Raw genomic sequence first — 15,510 nt, forward strand, 5'->3', positions numbered from 1 at the left:
AATGATAATAACAATAAAAAATTTGCCAACACTAAATACACAGATTCTAAGCCTCTAGGAACACATATGGCTAAAGGACAGAAGAAAATACAAAACCTGATTTCATTATATTTCTGTGCCTCAAAAAATAAATCATTACTTCATCTCAAGTAACATTGAAGTTAGCATTTAAAGAGTACTAGTCCCAAAGTGCTTATTCATGTTGTGTGTAAGAAGGCTATCTGTTTTAGTTCATTATATATTGTATTTACACTAACATCTAATTTATTATTTCTTGTTGTCAACGGCTATATCTTTTGAAGCTAACTCTGAGAATTCTACTATCATGCGTTGATCCAGGCCACTTTGCTACTACGCTTGTGATGCGATATCTGCTGTTGCAGACCAACTGCACATTTATGCTATGTCTGCCCTTTCGGTTGATGTATATGTGCTCATCTGGGCCAAGATGTGCTCCATGTAGTCCCACATGTGTCCCATCAACACAGCCGAGTACGTCAGGGAGACCTGCTACTCTCTGAAAGCCTCTCTTTGTTTCCCCACATGCTTCTCTTGTTCATGGGAATTTGATCACCTGTAAATGAAGAGGAAGTGTATTGCCAAAATTAGGCTTAAAATTGAATTAATTCACAAGAAAGATTGTCAGAATGAAGCATTATAGTCCGGCAGCCAAAAGCCATTTTTTTGGTTGAAGTACTTTTTCTCTGATATAGTTTTTTTCTCTGTTGATTATTCATCTTTGGGGTCTCTTCAATGATATTCAGGTGGGTGTGGAGCTCTCACCCTTGGGCAATTTTAATTATTCAAAATGGCGTCCAACATGGCCGCCACACAGCCCTCAAATTAGGAAAATGTATGTAATCATGTGTTTCAAGTGCTACTATACCAATGTTTAAATTGGAGCATTTGTCTAAAGGTCCAACAAGTTGAATAAGATATTTTTGACATTTGTTGCAAGACAGTTTTTATGGTAAACATTGAATAATTAGCTTAAAATCCCTAAAATGCATAAGATAAATACAAAATGATATGGAATCGGGTTTGCGATGTGTGATTGTTGCTGGAGGGACATGTTGACCTGAATGTTTGGCAGAAAATCGTAGAAACTATTTTACTTAAAGGACCTGAGTAGATGGTTGCCATGGATACTTGCTCTTTGGCTGGTTGCAGACATGATATTTAACATACGAATGTATAGTCCCGGGATGTCTTAGAATGTATATGAGTAACCTGTGTATATAGGAAGCTCATCAATCTGTATAAGAAACTGACTACATGGTCGCCATGGAAACTTGCCTTTTTCTTGATGTTATACATGTTACCATGAAAGTATCATCTTAAGAGATAAATGCCTACGATGTCTTGAAACATCATAAAATCATATACATTTACTGGTACATAAAGAAAATCCTATGATATCAAGTAGGGGAGATGCAGGAGAATTGAGCCACTTTTTCTAGTTTTGGATATGTTTCCTAATCAATCCTTGCTCACAACAAGTGTCTGTTACCAAACTGAAGTACAACTATAAACCTGTCTTGTAGCTATGAAAATTTCTTCTAGGTCATTGCCTAATTTTAAAAAATAAAAACTTTCTCTAGAAAAATAAATGTCAACACTCTGCAGTGTAGGGAGAGTTGAGCCATGTTTTAAGGAGAGTTGAGCCACCTTTAGAAGATATGTGCCACTTGTTTGAGAGTTAAACCACGACGTCAAACCATAAAGATTAGATTAAAAGATCGGCTTACAAGTAGCCAGAAATAAATCTTAGCTAACAAAATCGGTTTTATCCTAAATTCAGGCATAGAACCATCTGAAAATTTAAGAAGTTCAAACACTCGTAATATGCACTAGTGTCTTTATTCTTAAACAGAACCACTCATATTGGGGCTGGCGCTATGTTTTAAAAGTGAGGCGACCTGGTTTATATTTCTGGTGCCACTTCTGGGTTTTACTGATAAGCAAAAAAAAAAGGGGGGGGGGGAGAGGGCTTAACTATAAATTTCTGATGCCACTTCCGGGGTTAATCGGCTGAATCAGCTGACAAGAAAAATAAAAGAGAGGGGGGCCTATCTCACTTTTCTTGTGCCTCTTAAGTATAAAATAGTGTGGGGATCCTAGTGGTAAGACCCTATATATTCCTATATATTATGCCCCCTCCCCCCCCCCAAAAAAAAAAAAAAAAGTTGAGGCGAGCCCTCACCCCTTATTTGCGTCGGCCCTGTGTACTACAGTGAAAAGTACAATTTTGCGTCATGATATTTTGCAATGGAACTTCTTCAAGTTTGATTGAGAAAGGTTTGCGGTGGCACCACTTTGTTTGGCAGAAGAGACTAGAAAGAGGGGAATTAAAGAGGGAAGCGACATATGAGGGTTGTAAGGAGGGCAAAAAGTGAAGAGTGGGGGATAGTAAGGGGTCGGAAGTTGAAGTCAAGTACTTGTGGAGACGGTAGAGAAGGGAACAGAGAGAGTGGTAAGGAAGAATAGAGTGAGAATCAAGTAAGATATTTAAGATTTTTTAAGTTTACTCATCCCCTCCCTATGTCTTATAGATACTATAATCCCTCGCATAATGAAGCAAAGTAAAAATAAGCTACTCATCAGAACTGGAACCTGAATCTTAAAAACTAACAAGACCTAATTTAGAAACCTACATGTACTACAGAAATGAAACAAGAAAAGTAAGTCATAATAATATGTTATTTTTGTTACAGAAAATTATAACAAACACATATTTTCTTTTTTTTTTCAGATTGTTTGTGCCTTCTACACTTGTATAATATCAACTTCTGTTAAATTAATATGCATGACTCATGAATAAAAACTTCAGGCAAGTGCAGTAAGATAATTAACAAAAATCATGAAACAAGCTGGATTATTTCATTCTCAAGGATTGTAGTTTATAACAATGTATGTATTGATGTCAATGTCATGAAAACATGTGAAAGTTATTTCATTATAGCCTTCACCTTGTTGCACATAGGAAGTCTCATTTTGAAATGTTGTTTTCACATAACACCTAATGAACGATTTTGAGGACATTTATGCAGGTTGTAATATTGCAATGTATGTTCCAATAATCTGACAAAACCATGAAATTATTTCACACTGCATGATTTCATTCATATCATAACTTGGAAACAAATGAAACCATGCACATCACCATGCAGCTAACAGTCGGTTTATCCACCAATACGTATTACACAAAGATGTTGTTAGTCTCTTACCATCTAACTTAGTGTCAAACAATTTTGTTGCAATGTATATGTATGCATGTTATGGGACTGTCCTTGAAAGTGACATTGAGCAGTTACTATGGCAACCAGGACATATCAACTTCATATAACAGAGGGAGGTACCGGTATGTGCAACCAATATAGGCATATGTAAGACCTGAAATGTGATATGTCACATTTTCACATCATTGCTTTACTGCAGTTTAACCCTTCGGTACGTATTCACAATTAAATTCACGTCTAGGTTGCTATGGCAACTATAAATATAAATAAAGGCTAGATTAATGGTTACTTCATTAAGACTAAGGGGTATGCAGGTAATTGGTATTTTGTGCATGTCGCACAAATAACAAGCATTTTTGTGTATTTTGCATACTTTTCTAACTTGTTATGAGGTTTGTTTCGATGTATTGATGGTTACCATGGCAACCAGATTCTACTTATCAACTAAAGACATTATACTAATATTACCGGTCTTTTAGTTGAGTGTTCTAATTGAAATACTAGTTGTTTCAGTGACATTTTTCTGGCTTTTAGGCTTCATGGCGGCCATTTTGGACACCATTTTGAATAATTAAAATTGCCCAAGGGTGAGAGCTCCACACCCACCTGAATATCATTGTAGAGACCCCAAAGATGAATAATCAACAAAGAAAAAAACTATATCAGAGAAAAAGTACTTAGCCCCCTCGGCTGCCGGACTATTAATCAATTTCAACATTTTCCTAAACATTTGATTAATCAAAGAGATACATTCTATTACTCTTCTCATAATCAAACAAGCATTCATACTGTTTTGCATCTTTGAATGTGTTATAAACGTGAATAGTCCAAATACATTGTACATTTACTGCTTGACACATGTAGGTATGCTTTCTTAATGAAAAATCAGTTGGATTTTTTCTTATGATTGTAATGACTGTCTTTAATGATGAATATAATGCAAGTGGATATCATTCATACACTACATTCGATTAGATAACCAAACTTAGTAATGATACCCCATCACTTGGTAGTAAATTGAAACACAAGCTACGGTAAGAGATAGAAATTATGTCATTTCTATTACATGTGTACTGCAGTACCTTTGAGATATGTACTACATGTAGTAGTTGAAAAAGAAAAAAAATAGTTATTATAGGTAGACCTATGGGGCATAAACTGAGTAAAACGACCCATTATATTTAGAGTACAAAATATGTTATATGTTTCAAAGCTGGACTATAATGTAGTGCTTCCATGTTGTTCTGCAAAATTTTCTAGAAAAAGTTTAATGGTTATGAATTACCCCATGTAATGTTTATAATTCAGGTGAAAACAGACATCTTTGTGAGATATTTCACGTTTGAAATGACCTAATATTTTTGACCTGAATTTAATAGCAGGAGATATAGGCTTACTATTATGTCATAAATGTGAGGAAAAGCTGAAGTGTGAGGACAAGCTCTGGGGGTAGAGGGTTTACATGTTTCTTTGTGTCCATTTTCTACCTTTTTTAATTTTGAGTGTTGTTAGTGGGGGGGGGGGGGGGAGGGGAAAAACAAATGTAACCAAAAGTGATTTTTTTTTTTTTTTTTTTTAATGTACAGGCGTGTATGCTATGCATACAATATTGGAAGCAATGAAGGGGAAAGTTGCAGATATATAGGACCGGTGTTGTAGGAAAACTGTGATTTGATAAATTTTCTCTTATCTCTACTGAAATTCAGAATGGGGGACTAGCACCATTAAATATTGGTGTGATGGGTTATACGTGTATTTCCAGTTGACGTGTAATACATGTGCAAGTAGTGGCTGTCATGGCATATAGTTATGGATGTATACACCCGCTTTTAAAAAAAAAACTGTAGTGGGGAGGTGGTGGGGGGGGGGGAGGGAGGGAATCGACCCCTTACTAGAACCAAGGAGGTTCTAGAGAATGGAGTCACAACCGTCTTATTTCCTTTGCTAGATGTTCGAAGCCGCCTCTCAAAAATATTTAAAGCATGTGCCAAACAAGATCTGCCATGCAGATACGAAGACGATTGACTCGTGTCTCATTGCATAATCACCAACCACTTTCAAAGGAAGATATGTCTTTGTGATGGTAATCACTTTTCGCTATCCCTTCTTATAAACGGTAAGTGGTACACACACGAAGATGCGCGAATAGAAATTGAGCAAAAAATGCTGAAATAAAGATGAAAATTACTCGACTGGGCATACCCTGGCACTAATCTGATATATCTATCAATAAAGAATTATACTTGAAGATCATTCCATATTAATTCATTTGTGGAAATTAAGCGGAAAATTGATAAAACCAGCTTTCCAGGATGGTACAGTTTTAAACATTTTCACATGATACAGCTCTGATTTACGCTTTTGCACAAATTTCTGGACAGGATTATCTTTTGTTTTACATGGTTTATCATTAAGTGAAATTTCATTTCATTTAATGAATAAATAAGCAAAATATGGCCAACATTATGATAATGTTCAAAATGAATCTTCCGATTGCTCAGCAAGACGGCGGCTTGGAACATTGATCATAAAAGGCACAAGTGCACCTGTGGAATTCTTTTGTACATCAAAAGAAATCTGACCACTGTTTGCATAATTACAGCCAGTTGAAACTATTGTATAAAACCTCCTTGCTAGAACTATGCAGCGCCACAGATCGCATATGTAAATTGCACACCGTATTACCGCGTATGGCTACGTGGGCCCGGCCGAATAGCATGTATGGGATCAATGGACTAGGGGTTTTAGCAAGCAGAGAAACTCTGCGAGACACCGTCACATGTGTAAGCAGCTGCAAGAGGTGATCGTCATTAAGTGTACCATTATTCTTATATTTCAAGAATCTACCATACGGCTGGTTAATTTATCGTATAGCCTGTAGGCCTAGATATAGTTATATTAGTTAAATATCAAAAATGCTGTAGCTTCTCACTTGTGTTTTCAATTTTAGACAGATTGCATCTGTCACCCGGCTCACGGTTGTTGATGCCGTTGCCCTCGATATCCCATGCATAGTGGCAGTTGCATCTAGCACACCTCCAGTCGCGTAGAAGTTCTATGTGGTACAAACTTGCAGAAGAGGTGACAGTGCCTGGCTGCGGTTGGTGTCATGCTTAATTGTTTGTTCCAGCACCAACACCAACTCGATGAGACCCTCGTGAGAAAATCTGTATTTCCTCCACAGATCTTCCGGACTCCAGTTCAAAGGATTTGTGCGGTGTCGGACGACTCTTTCCCTTCTCAGGGCCCTTCTTGCCGCTTGGTCAGGCAATATCACAACTGCTACAGCAGCCATCTTGCTTGCTTCTCTGACTACACTTGGATAGAGTTATTAGGTGATGTGGATCAACGATTAAAGTTACAGTTGATTTGTGGAAGTTAGAGTGTATTTTGTAAACTTACCAGTTGATTTGGAAGGAAGTTAACTTTGATTACAACTCATGGTGTCTTGATAAAACGGACTTGGAGTTGATTTGGAAGTTAATCATAGATTAAGTGGACTTGGAGTTGATATGAGAAGTTAATGATCGATTATCTTGACTTAGAGTTAATTTCATCTTTTGATAAAACGGGGCCCTGGACTTTACAACTCCAAATACTAAGTTATCCCTCGTGCACTTTTATTTAATCTTGGCCTGTGGCCTCCGAGAATCAAAACAGCACTTGTGAAAACTTTATTTTGTTGTTCTATAATCTAGTTTAGTACATAATAGAGCATGCATTAATTGTATGTTTCACGTTCACTGGGTGTATGTGGTTGACTTAATTGTGCATCTGTAAATAGTACTTGTGACATCAATTTCTTCCTAGCTATTGCCACACAAGTAAGCATTACAATATAAATTTACTGGACCCAACAACATCAACAAAACAATATACACAATCATAATAAGAGAATTAGGATAACCATTATTATTTTATGCAATCAACCTTGATGTCAAATTTCAGTACATTTTGCACATAGATTATCACAGACTGTAACACAGTAGGAGCACAGACTTGACTGAGACTTGTTGCTGTTATGACACCAACTCCTGACTATATCCTTGGAGAGTATTATGAAAAAGGTATGAATTGTAGTACAGGTTGTGTAAACTGTAGTGGTTTCATGTGGAAAGCACAAAACTAACATTAGCCAATTTCGAGGTTTTCAATATCTTACTTACATGTAGGTCCTTTAGAATCATATTAAAGATGTAAAAGAAAAGGAAGACGATAGCAACATCTGAAAGAAAGCCTCTTGATGGGGACAAGGTCAAAACATTGCAGAAAAAGCACACACATAAGTGCTGGTTAATCTTAATCTTAGTTGAAGTTGTTTGCTTTTATTCTGATTTTTAGTTATTTTAGTTGTGAATATTTATGCCTTAGGTACTGGCGTCAGCAGTCTCACTAAAATCATATACTGTAAACGTGGAAATTTTCGCGGTACATTAATTTTCGCGGATTTCGCGCTACGTTCGGCTAGCGCGAATTCAAAAACGCGCGAATATATCTTCACAATTTTCTATGCACATTTTGAACGGGATGAATTGTGTGCGCTTCATCGATGATACTGCTACGTAGTACAATGTACAGGCATGTTTACGCTACTAGTGCTGTGCGAAGAGACCGTGACTACGGTACTACAGTCACAGCTGTACTACGTATTTGAGTGTTTGTACTCGCAGTCGAGCCGCTCGCTACGTCGCTTGTCGTACGCTGGCATAGCAAGCTATGTAGCAGAGGCTTTGGATGAAAGCAGTGAATGTGTACTACAGTGAAGTAACCTGCTGTGGAGCACGAATTTAAGAACCCGCGAATACGTTTTCGAGCCGCTCAGCGCGAAAAATTAATCGCGCGAAAATATTGACGTTTACAGTACTGGCATACAACTATCTTACATTGGAGCTTTATTTAACACTTCAAGGGGGGGGGGGGGGTGAGAAGGTCCCCAAGGAAAAAGAAAAAGAAAACCAAACAAACAAATATCTAGCAAATATACAAAATCATAGTGACATGGAATCTTAAATTGTAATCTGACACAACTGTGCATGAGATTAGCCAATTTTTGGTATAAAAGGTGCTTGAGACACAAAAAAGGAGTTAACAGGGCATTGTTAGATCTTCTTGCAGTTTGAAATAATCACAAAAAATTAAGTGTGTGTGTGTATGTGGGGGGGGGGGGGTTAAGGGGGGCATCATAGCTTCCCCAGACTTTCTAAAGTTAAGGAGTACCTCATAAGTTCAGTGTTGAAACATGAAGCAATTGCTCTTTGAAATCTTACAAAAAAATATTTCATCACAAAGTAGAGAGTCTGAAAATACAAGACATACCAGAAATTCAATTTCTAGGCATCTTTATGAGCATGTAATCACAGTCATCATTATTATCATAGTTATCACCATTGGGAAACGGCTATAGTTGGAGCAAGTCTTCATGTGTCTGTGTATGTTGTACACTCATTGCACTGGAAGTCACTGTGGGTGGGCTCCCTCTGTGTTTCCATGGCAACACAAGCACATTAAGCACTCCACAGAAAATATTGCTCATTCCATACACACCTTTCTACTTCAAGTCACATGTAACAACTTATCATTCCTTCATGTGTTATGACTTCCTAGACATTTCTGAAAACTTCCTCAGTAGTTCGTCGGCTGCCATCCCCGATGTGCACCTGCCCGCCATCACCTCCTCCTCCCACCGCTGGATGTCCCCTCCCAGCTCCCTGCTCTCCCGGAACTGCTCCATCATCCGGTCCTTGATGTGTTGCCACATCCACACCCGCCGCTGCACCTGACGCTTTCTCACCAGCTCCCCCGCCCGGCTCATGATGCCTCGGTACTCCTCCATCGTCTGCCATGCCTTGTCCAGCCCATCACCCGTCTTGGAGGACACCTGTTTCACCTTCAGTGATTCAGTTTGTTTGAAAAAAGAAAAGAAGAAGAAGATGTCAGTAATAATTAAGGGTCACAGGATATATTTGGCAGGAAGAAACAAGTTGGAATATAAGTTATTCATGAAACAGAAACCAAAGCCATAACTATTCCTTTGTCTTCTTCTATTTCTGCACAGTAGTAAAAGTTTTGTCTAGTATCTCCTCATTGCTCATAACTCACATTGACAGCATTTGAATGCAAAAAGGCACCCTAAAATACTTCTCAGATTTGTTGGCAAAAGTAGAACAAACTAAAAAAACCCAGAAAAGCACAAGACCCTCCAAATCCAAAACTCCAGTAAACATTGAAAATTCAGTAGGTGACTTATATTACAAAGTTTAGAAACTGACATCATGCTATACATCACAGGAAAAGACAAAAAACATACTGCTGAGCTCTTTGTTTGAGCATTCCCCTAACATGTTAGTAATTAATCGTATTAATCACACCAGACCTACTTTGCATGTCATTTTAAAAGCACTAATGAAGTGGCAGATACCAGCAACACAAGGTTTGAATTGGCATGGTGAAAATATGGCAAATATAACTTTTTCTTTTTTTTTTAATGGCGACCAAGTACACCAAACCCACACTACAAGATTTAATGATATTTGTAAGGCTGACAACATTCAAACACCACAATCATGTTGTAATGCAGAAAGTGATAATTCCATAATATTGGAAGATTTCATATTTTCTCATCGGATATTAATAAATATACAATTTTGCCGGGAGCCTCCTCGTTTCCTTAAAAAGTGATCTCAGGAAAATATGTCCCCATTCCTGCTGGCATAGGATGGACATGACAAAAGATTTACAGGAATACCAAACAAATGATAAGAAATAATAGTGAAGTACATGCCCTATGCTTTGTCAGAGTGGGTTAATACTGGTATGTGAATAGCCAAATACAGGCCCTTATTAGGCCTTTCATATCAGTCGACTAATCTGATTTATCATAAATGAAGAACAAAGACGCTTGGATGAGCATTTCAAAGGGTGTGCTTTGGTGTGAACATTTACAAAACAAATCAAACCAAAAAGGTACCTTATGAATATGTTCTTCCATCTATGCCGAGAGTCACACTTGCAAATCTTTTGGAGAATCTTTTTTTTTTTTTTATGAGGTACTTGCGTGTTGGATAAGGAAAAAATAATAAATATAATTCTTATTAGGTAACAAAAATTCTTGAGACCATATCATATCCATCAAGAAATAATATCTGTGTAGATCTCTCACACATGTGTCTCCGCTCACTCTGGAAAGTAGGAATTACATCTTGAACAAACAAGGATCAGCTAAAATAAGTTCCACACCTGTGGCTTCCACAAGGGGGAGCGTGTGTACATGAGTTTGACGGCGCTGGTGTACTCGCTGCGTATCCTCCTGGCCGGAATGAGGAGCTCTCCATCCGCCTTGTTGATGAGGATGAAGTCGGCTCGCTCGACGATGCCTTTCTTGAGGCCCTGCAGCTCGTCGCCCCCTGCTGGTGGGATCAGGAGAACCAGCATGTCCACCATGTCCGCCACCGCATACTCGGACTGGCCAACACCTGAATATAGATGACCGTTGCAACATGGAGTTACAAATAGCAAAAATGATGTATTTTCTTACTACATTGTTTTTGAAGGCAGCATATAAGGTTTCAGGTGAAATGGGGTGGTGTATAAGGCCAAGCCTGGAACAGGTTCTTGTACTTTGCACTGATACAGGTGCAACAGTAAAGCTGTTTCACACAATTTTTTTTTTTCAATGTAAAGTTGCTCACCAAAGAGTAGGAGAAAACAGCACTACTCAGCACTATTTTTTACACATTACATATACCAGTATGCTCACATTTTTTTTTTTTACCTAAGTAACCTACCTATCAAACGTTTAGTTTTCACAGTCAAGATGGATCTTGAACTGATGTCTTTTAAAAAAATAATCTATGGCAAGAGAATGGAAGTTTCATGTCTGGGTCATGTGTAAACTGAATTTGGCGTATGTCCTTAAGTGAAAACAAGCAAATCTCCCAGAGTGCTTGCTCAGTGACATATAGGACATATAGACTGTGACATGTTCATCTTCTGTATACGTCAAATATTTAGCGAATCTAAATTTTTGCGAATCAGAACTTCCTGATGATTTCGCGAGTGGTTAAATTCGCAATCATAGAGTCCTGTACCGAATGGAGAATTGTATACGTGAGCATCACATTCATAGCGTGATCAGAGTCAATATTTTCATGTGTCCTTATTTACACGAATAGCACCTGACTTGCATAATTCGTGAAAATAAATACCTCCCAAAATATTTGGTGTATACAGTATATCATGCTCATTATATATTGCCAAGTTGAGTTCAGACGAGTGCTTGCATTAGTTACCAATTGTTTCCACTATGATGACATCGTAACCAGCAGCTTCGCAGAGCAGGATGGCATCGTTGGTGTTCCTGGTGACCCCGCCCAGTGTTCCTGAGGATGGTGAAGCTCTGATGTAGGCGTTGGGATCACGCGACAGCTCAGTCATACGCGTCTTGTCGCCAAGAAGCGAGCCTTCATTAATGACATGATGTGACAATGTGATTGTATTTGCACAGAATCTGTCATAATATGTTGGAATATTCCAATTCATTGAAGACTACAATCCAGCTCAAGACAGCACAAGAAGCAAATGAGTTACCTTGTCTATTCAGTCTCAAATTTGCAGAATTTCTTGAAAAAAAACGGCTACAGCAATGATCCAGAATTTTATACACAATGTCGGACATATGTTAAAATGATTATCATGTTGGTAGCAATGTGATTTTATTGAATTCATTATGAATGGTCTTTAGAGGGAACTTTAACACATGACTCCCACTGGTTATTTCAGCTTGCAATAGAGGTTGACACAAATCATGTCAAGCTTTCATAATCGTGAGTTAGGCGTTACAAAACATAAATCTGAATTCAGTGCTTGCCTGCTTGCCTGGGGCTACTGTAAGCAGCTATATGGAACGTAAAAGGAATGGGTATTTGTCTGTTCAAAATACAGTTGTATCAAGTCCATAGGGGTAACCCATTGAAGGCTAGTCCCAGAAATACTCAGGCAGGTGTCTATGGAAAATATGTGACTTGTGTTATATCAAAATAAGCCCATCCTCAACAGGTAAACCTAAGGCCAATTGGGCAAGTGAGAGATTTTTTTCCGGGTTAATTATGACTTCTTTTCTGCTTAATAATGGTTGGTAAGTAGCTGCAAGAAAATATAAGAGACTACAATCCACAACACTTTGTCTCAGCATGATTCTTGAGCACAACTGGAAGATTGCATCTAAAAGAAAAGAAAAAATCCAAATCACTCACCTCCTGTGATTGATGATGATGGATCTACAGCCAGCACTGCAACACGATGTCCCTGTGCAGTCAGTTTCTTGCCCATGGCTTCTATGAAAGTTGACTTGCCAGCCCCTGGTGGCCCCGTCAAACCTGTATGACCCCCGGGAGAAATAATCAAGAGTCAATTCAACATGACCCTCCTGACACTGGCAATTTACTAAGTTGCATGTAATACACTTCAAGGTGTACTGTGACACATTTAAATGCTGTTTTGAAACCTTGAAATCATGAGATCTTCAAACATTGACAATTTATATTGCATTCAATTTGCAGCAGCCATGAGGCATGCACATTTCATTCATAGAGTTTCATAAAGAGAAAAAAATATTTCTAAACAGTAACAACTTTCACTTTTCATTTTCAAAATTTTGAGTTGGTAACAAGTAAATATACCTGTGGTCCAGCTCTGACAGGATCCTGAAGGTCTATCTTTAACTCCACAGCTTCATATCAATCTACTACTTGTCATCACAATGGATCACTGAACAGTATTTACGAACATACGCTTATTTCCCATAGCAGTTTCTTTCCACAATTCTAAAAATATTGTGCTAAGATTCGTTGATGAATAAGCCACACAACTCGGGGAATTACCTACTATTCAACTCACCGATCCTGAAGGACGGGGGAATCCCCCTGTGCCGGATCTGCTCTTGCTTCAGATGTTCCAGGACCGCTCTGAGCAGGACCTGGGCCTGCATCTTGCCCTTCTTGTTTGTGGACTCCACAACGGTTATCGCCCGAGCCAGTGCCCATCTCTCGCCAGCTAGGAGGGCCTCACTGAGCTCCTTTGCATAGGCATCCTCTACCTGCTCTGCATCACTCTTGGGTGCTGCATCTGCACTCCATCTCGCCGTCCGGCTCAACTGGCAGACCGGTGATACCAATATGGATCTGCCATGTAGCAGTAGATTGCAATTACTTTGAGTCACGTGTTGGAGTGCTCTGAGGTAGTTTTGATGCTGAGCACTGCGTGAATGCAAGTGTCCCTGAGGGAGTGGTTGGTAATGTGGTGCACTGAGAAGTGAGAATGTCCTGGTGGGTGATGCACTGGGAGTACATGACTGTCCATGAAGACTTGCTGCTCCAAGATACGTACGCCAATTTTGACAAGTGCTCTTGCCACGTCCGCGTCCAACCTGGGGTCCTTCAGCCGTCCTAACCCAACTCACGTGACCAGGGTAAATTGTCCGCTGGCCGGAGTTGGCTGCCAGCGATGACAGTGAGGCAATGCCGTCCTTCAGCTTCCTATGGCAGTGACTACAGACCACAGCCAAACCTCTCGCTCCTCTCATATTCTGCAGGAAAGCACTCATGGTGCTAACAAATCTCTCCAGATCATCAAACTCCTAAAGAGTGTAGTTGCAGATTGGTAGATATGTACAGAGATGTCTTTGGAAGTATTCTTCTTTCTTGATTTTGTTCTAAATCTGTAAGAAAAGAAAAATGCATCAAGGCAATTCCGCGGTTAGTAACGTTACATTTAAAGAAATTTAGATATTTATTTTTACTACTAAATCACCATTTATTCATTTCAAGTCAAAATCATTTTAAAACATGTTCATCCTTCCTAGGTCTATGATATAGAAAAGAATGAGTACAATCCAATAGATATTAGAATTGCTATGGCAACTAAAAGGGCTGGTTAGTAACGTTACGAAAAAAGGACATGACAAAAAAATCAATGTCTTGAAACAAAAAGTGTGCAAAATTTCAAGTTACTTGAAACAAAGTGTTGCATTAATTTCAATTATGTGTCATGACAAATGTTCACACAAATATTTTTAGCAGTTCGACCGATAATTTATTAGCTAGACCCCAAATGCATGGTTAGTAACTTTACGGTTAGTAACGTTACATTTGTCCGGAGTAATTCCGCAGGTCATTTCACCCTTTTGTAATCAACAAAATGTTACATGACATCTGGAGTATTTAAATGTATTCATCTTTTACCTTTTAGCAAAAATTTGAGGAAAAAATTTCAAAGCAACCCACTGTAATTTGCATTTAAGTGAATTTCAGCATCCCCAGTCCCACATGTACATTTTAAATGATGGTTTTAGATCTCGCAAAATCAATGAATATGAAAAATAAAATCTACTGAATTTGAAAGACCTTAGTGATTGGTGAACATCCATGGCATTAGTTGATACCTAAATTAAAGAGTAAGATAAAGAGGCACATTTCTTTTATCCATGTCATGTCCACCTAACTGCGGAATTGCCCATCACATGTTTTCATAGAAATATATAGATTTCACTCAACGGGATGGGATTAAATGATTGAAAGATAATAAGAGATTAAAGCTTTCACATTCTTAATCATTCATCATTGGTTTGGGTAACATGGTACATTGAGAAACCTTGCATAAAACCAATAAATGCAGTAGTGGAAGCTCACTGGAAATTTGGAGATTTGAAATATTACTAAAATATAAATAATTAGAAATGTCACTACAGTGACTGGTATGCCTCCGCCATAATGCCTCCGCAGTAATGCCTGGGTCTCTCAATAGGTCTAGAGTACTTCTTGACAATGTGAGATGACATTTTCACATTTTCCCACCGAAAGTGAAAACACACATCCTGGTCTTCAAGACTAGAGAGGAGGCTTGATTGGATCGATACCCCCTCCTTCAATGAAAAATGAAAGCCAACCTTAACAATTTTCTCCCTGGAACTAGTATGAAAGACTAGACATTCTGCCTACTCCCTGAAACCAAAAACATGATAACCACATATTTAGCTTTCATAACACAACTGGAAAAAAACAAAACAAAACTCAAGTTCATACACATTGCATGTCAACAAACGCACACCATAACAATGGACGATAGTGCTGTGATTGGTTTAATAGTGATCACAGATGTCCGCACTTCATACAGAGAGAGATTCAGGACATTCATCTAACATGTCTAAGTAGCAAAAATGCAGTGCAGAGACTAAAAGTAGATCTGTAGAGTATGTGATGTGGTCATAAAGACTACA

General features: G+C 38.4%; 1 protein-coding gene across 1 annotated transcript; it reads right to left on the minus strand.

The window, feature by feature from the left end:
* Window positions 1-8,829: 8,829 nt before the first annotated feature.
* LOC139737350 (methylmalonic aciduria type A homolog, mitochondrial-like) lies at window positions 8,830-13,933 on the minus strand. The gene is made up of 5 exons (XM_071648026.1): window positions 13,134-13,933; window positions 12,491-12,613; window positions 11,528-11,698; window positions 10,476-10,711; window positions 8,830-9,126 (listed from the first exon to the last, which is right to left on the minus strand). The coding sequence occupies exons 1-5, from the start codon at window positions 13,837-13,839 to the stop codon at window positions 8,830-8,832; spliced, it is 1,533 nt and encodes a 510-aa protein (XP_071504127.1). The 5' UTR covers window positions 13,840-13,933.
* Window positions 13,934-15,510: the final 1,577 nt, after the last annotated feature.

This window comes from Diadema antillarum, unplaced genomic scaffold (assembly GCF_040938485.1).
Source record: "Diadema antillarum isolate AM-2024a unplaced genomic scaffold, OU_Dant_1.0 seq00000690_RagTag, whole genome shotgun sequence".
NCBI lineage: Eukaryota > Metazoa > Echinodermata > Echinoidea > Diadematoida > Diadematidae > Diadema > Diadema antillarum.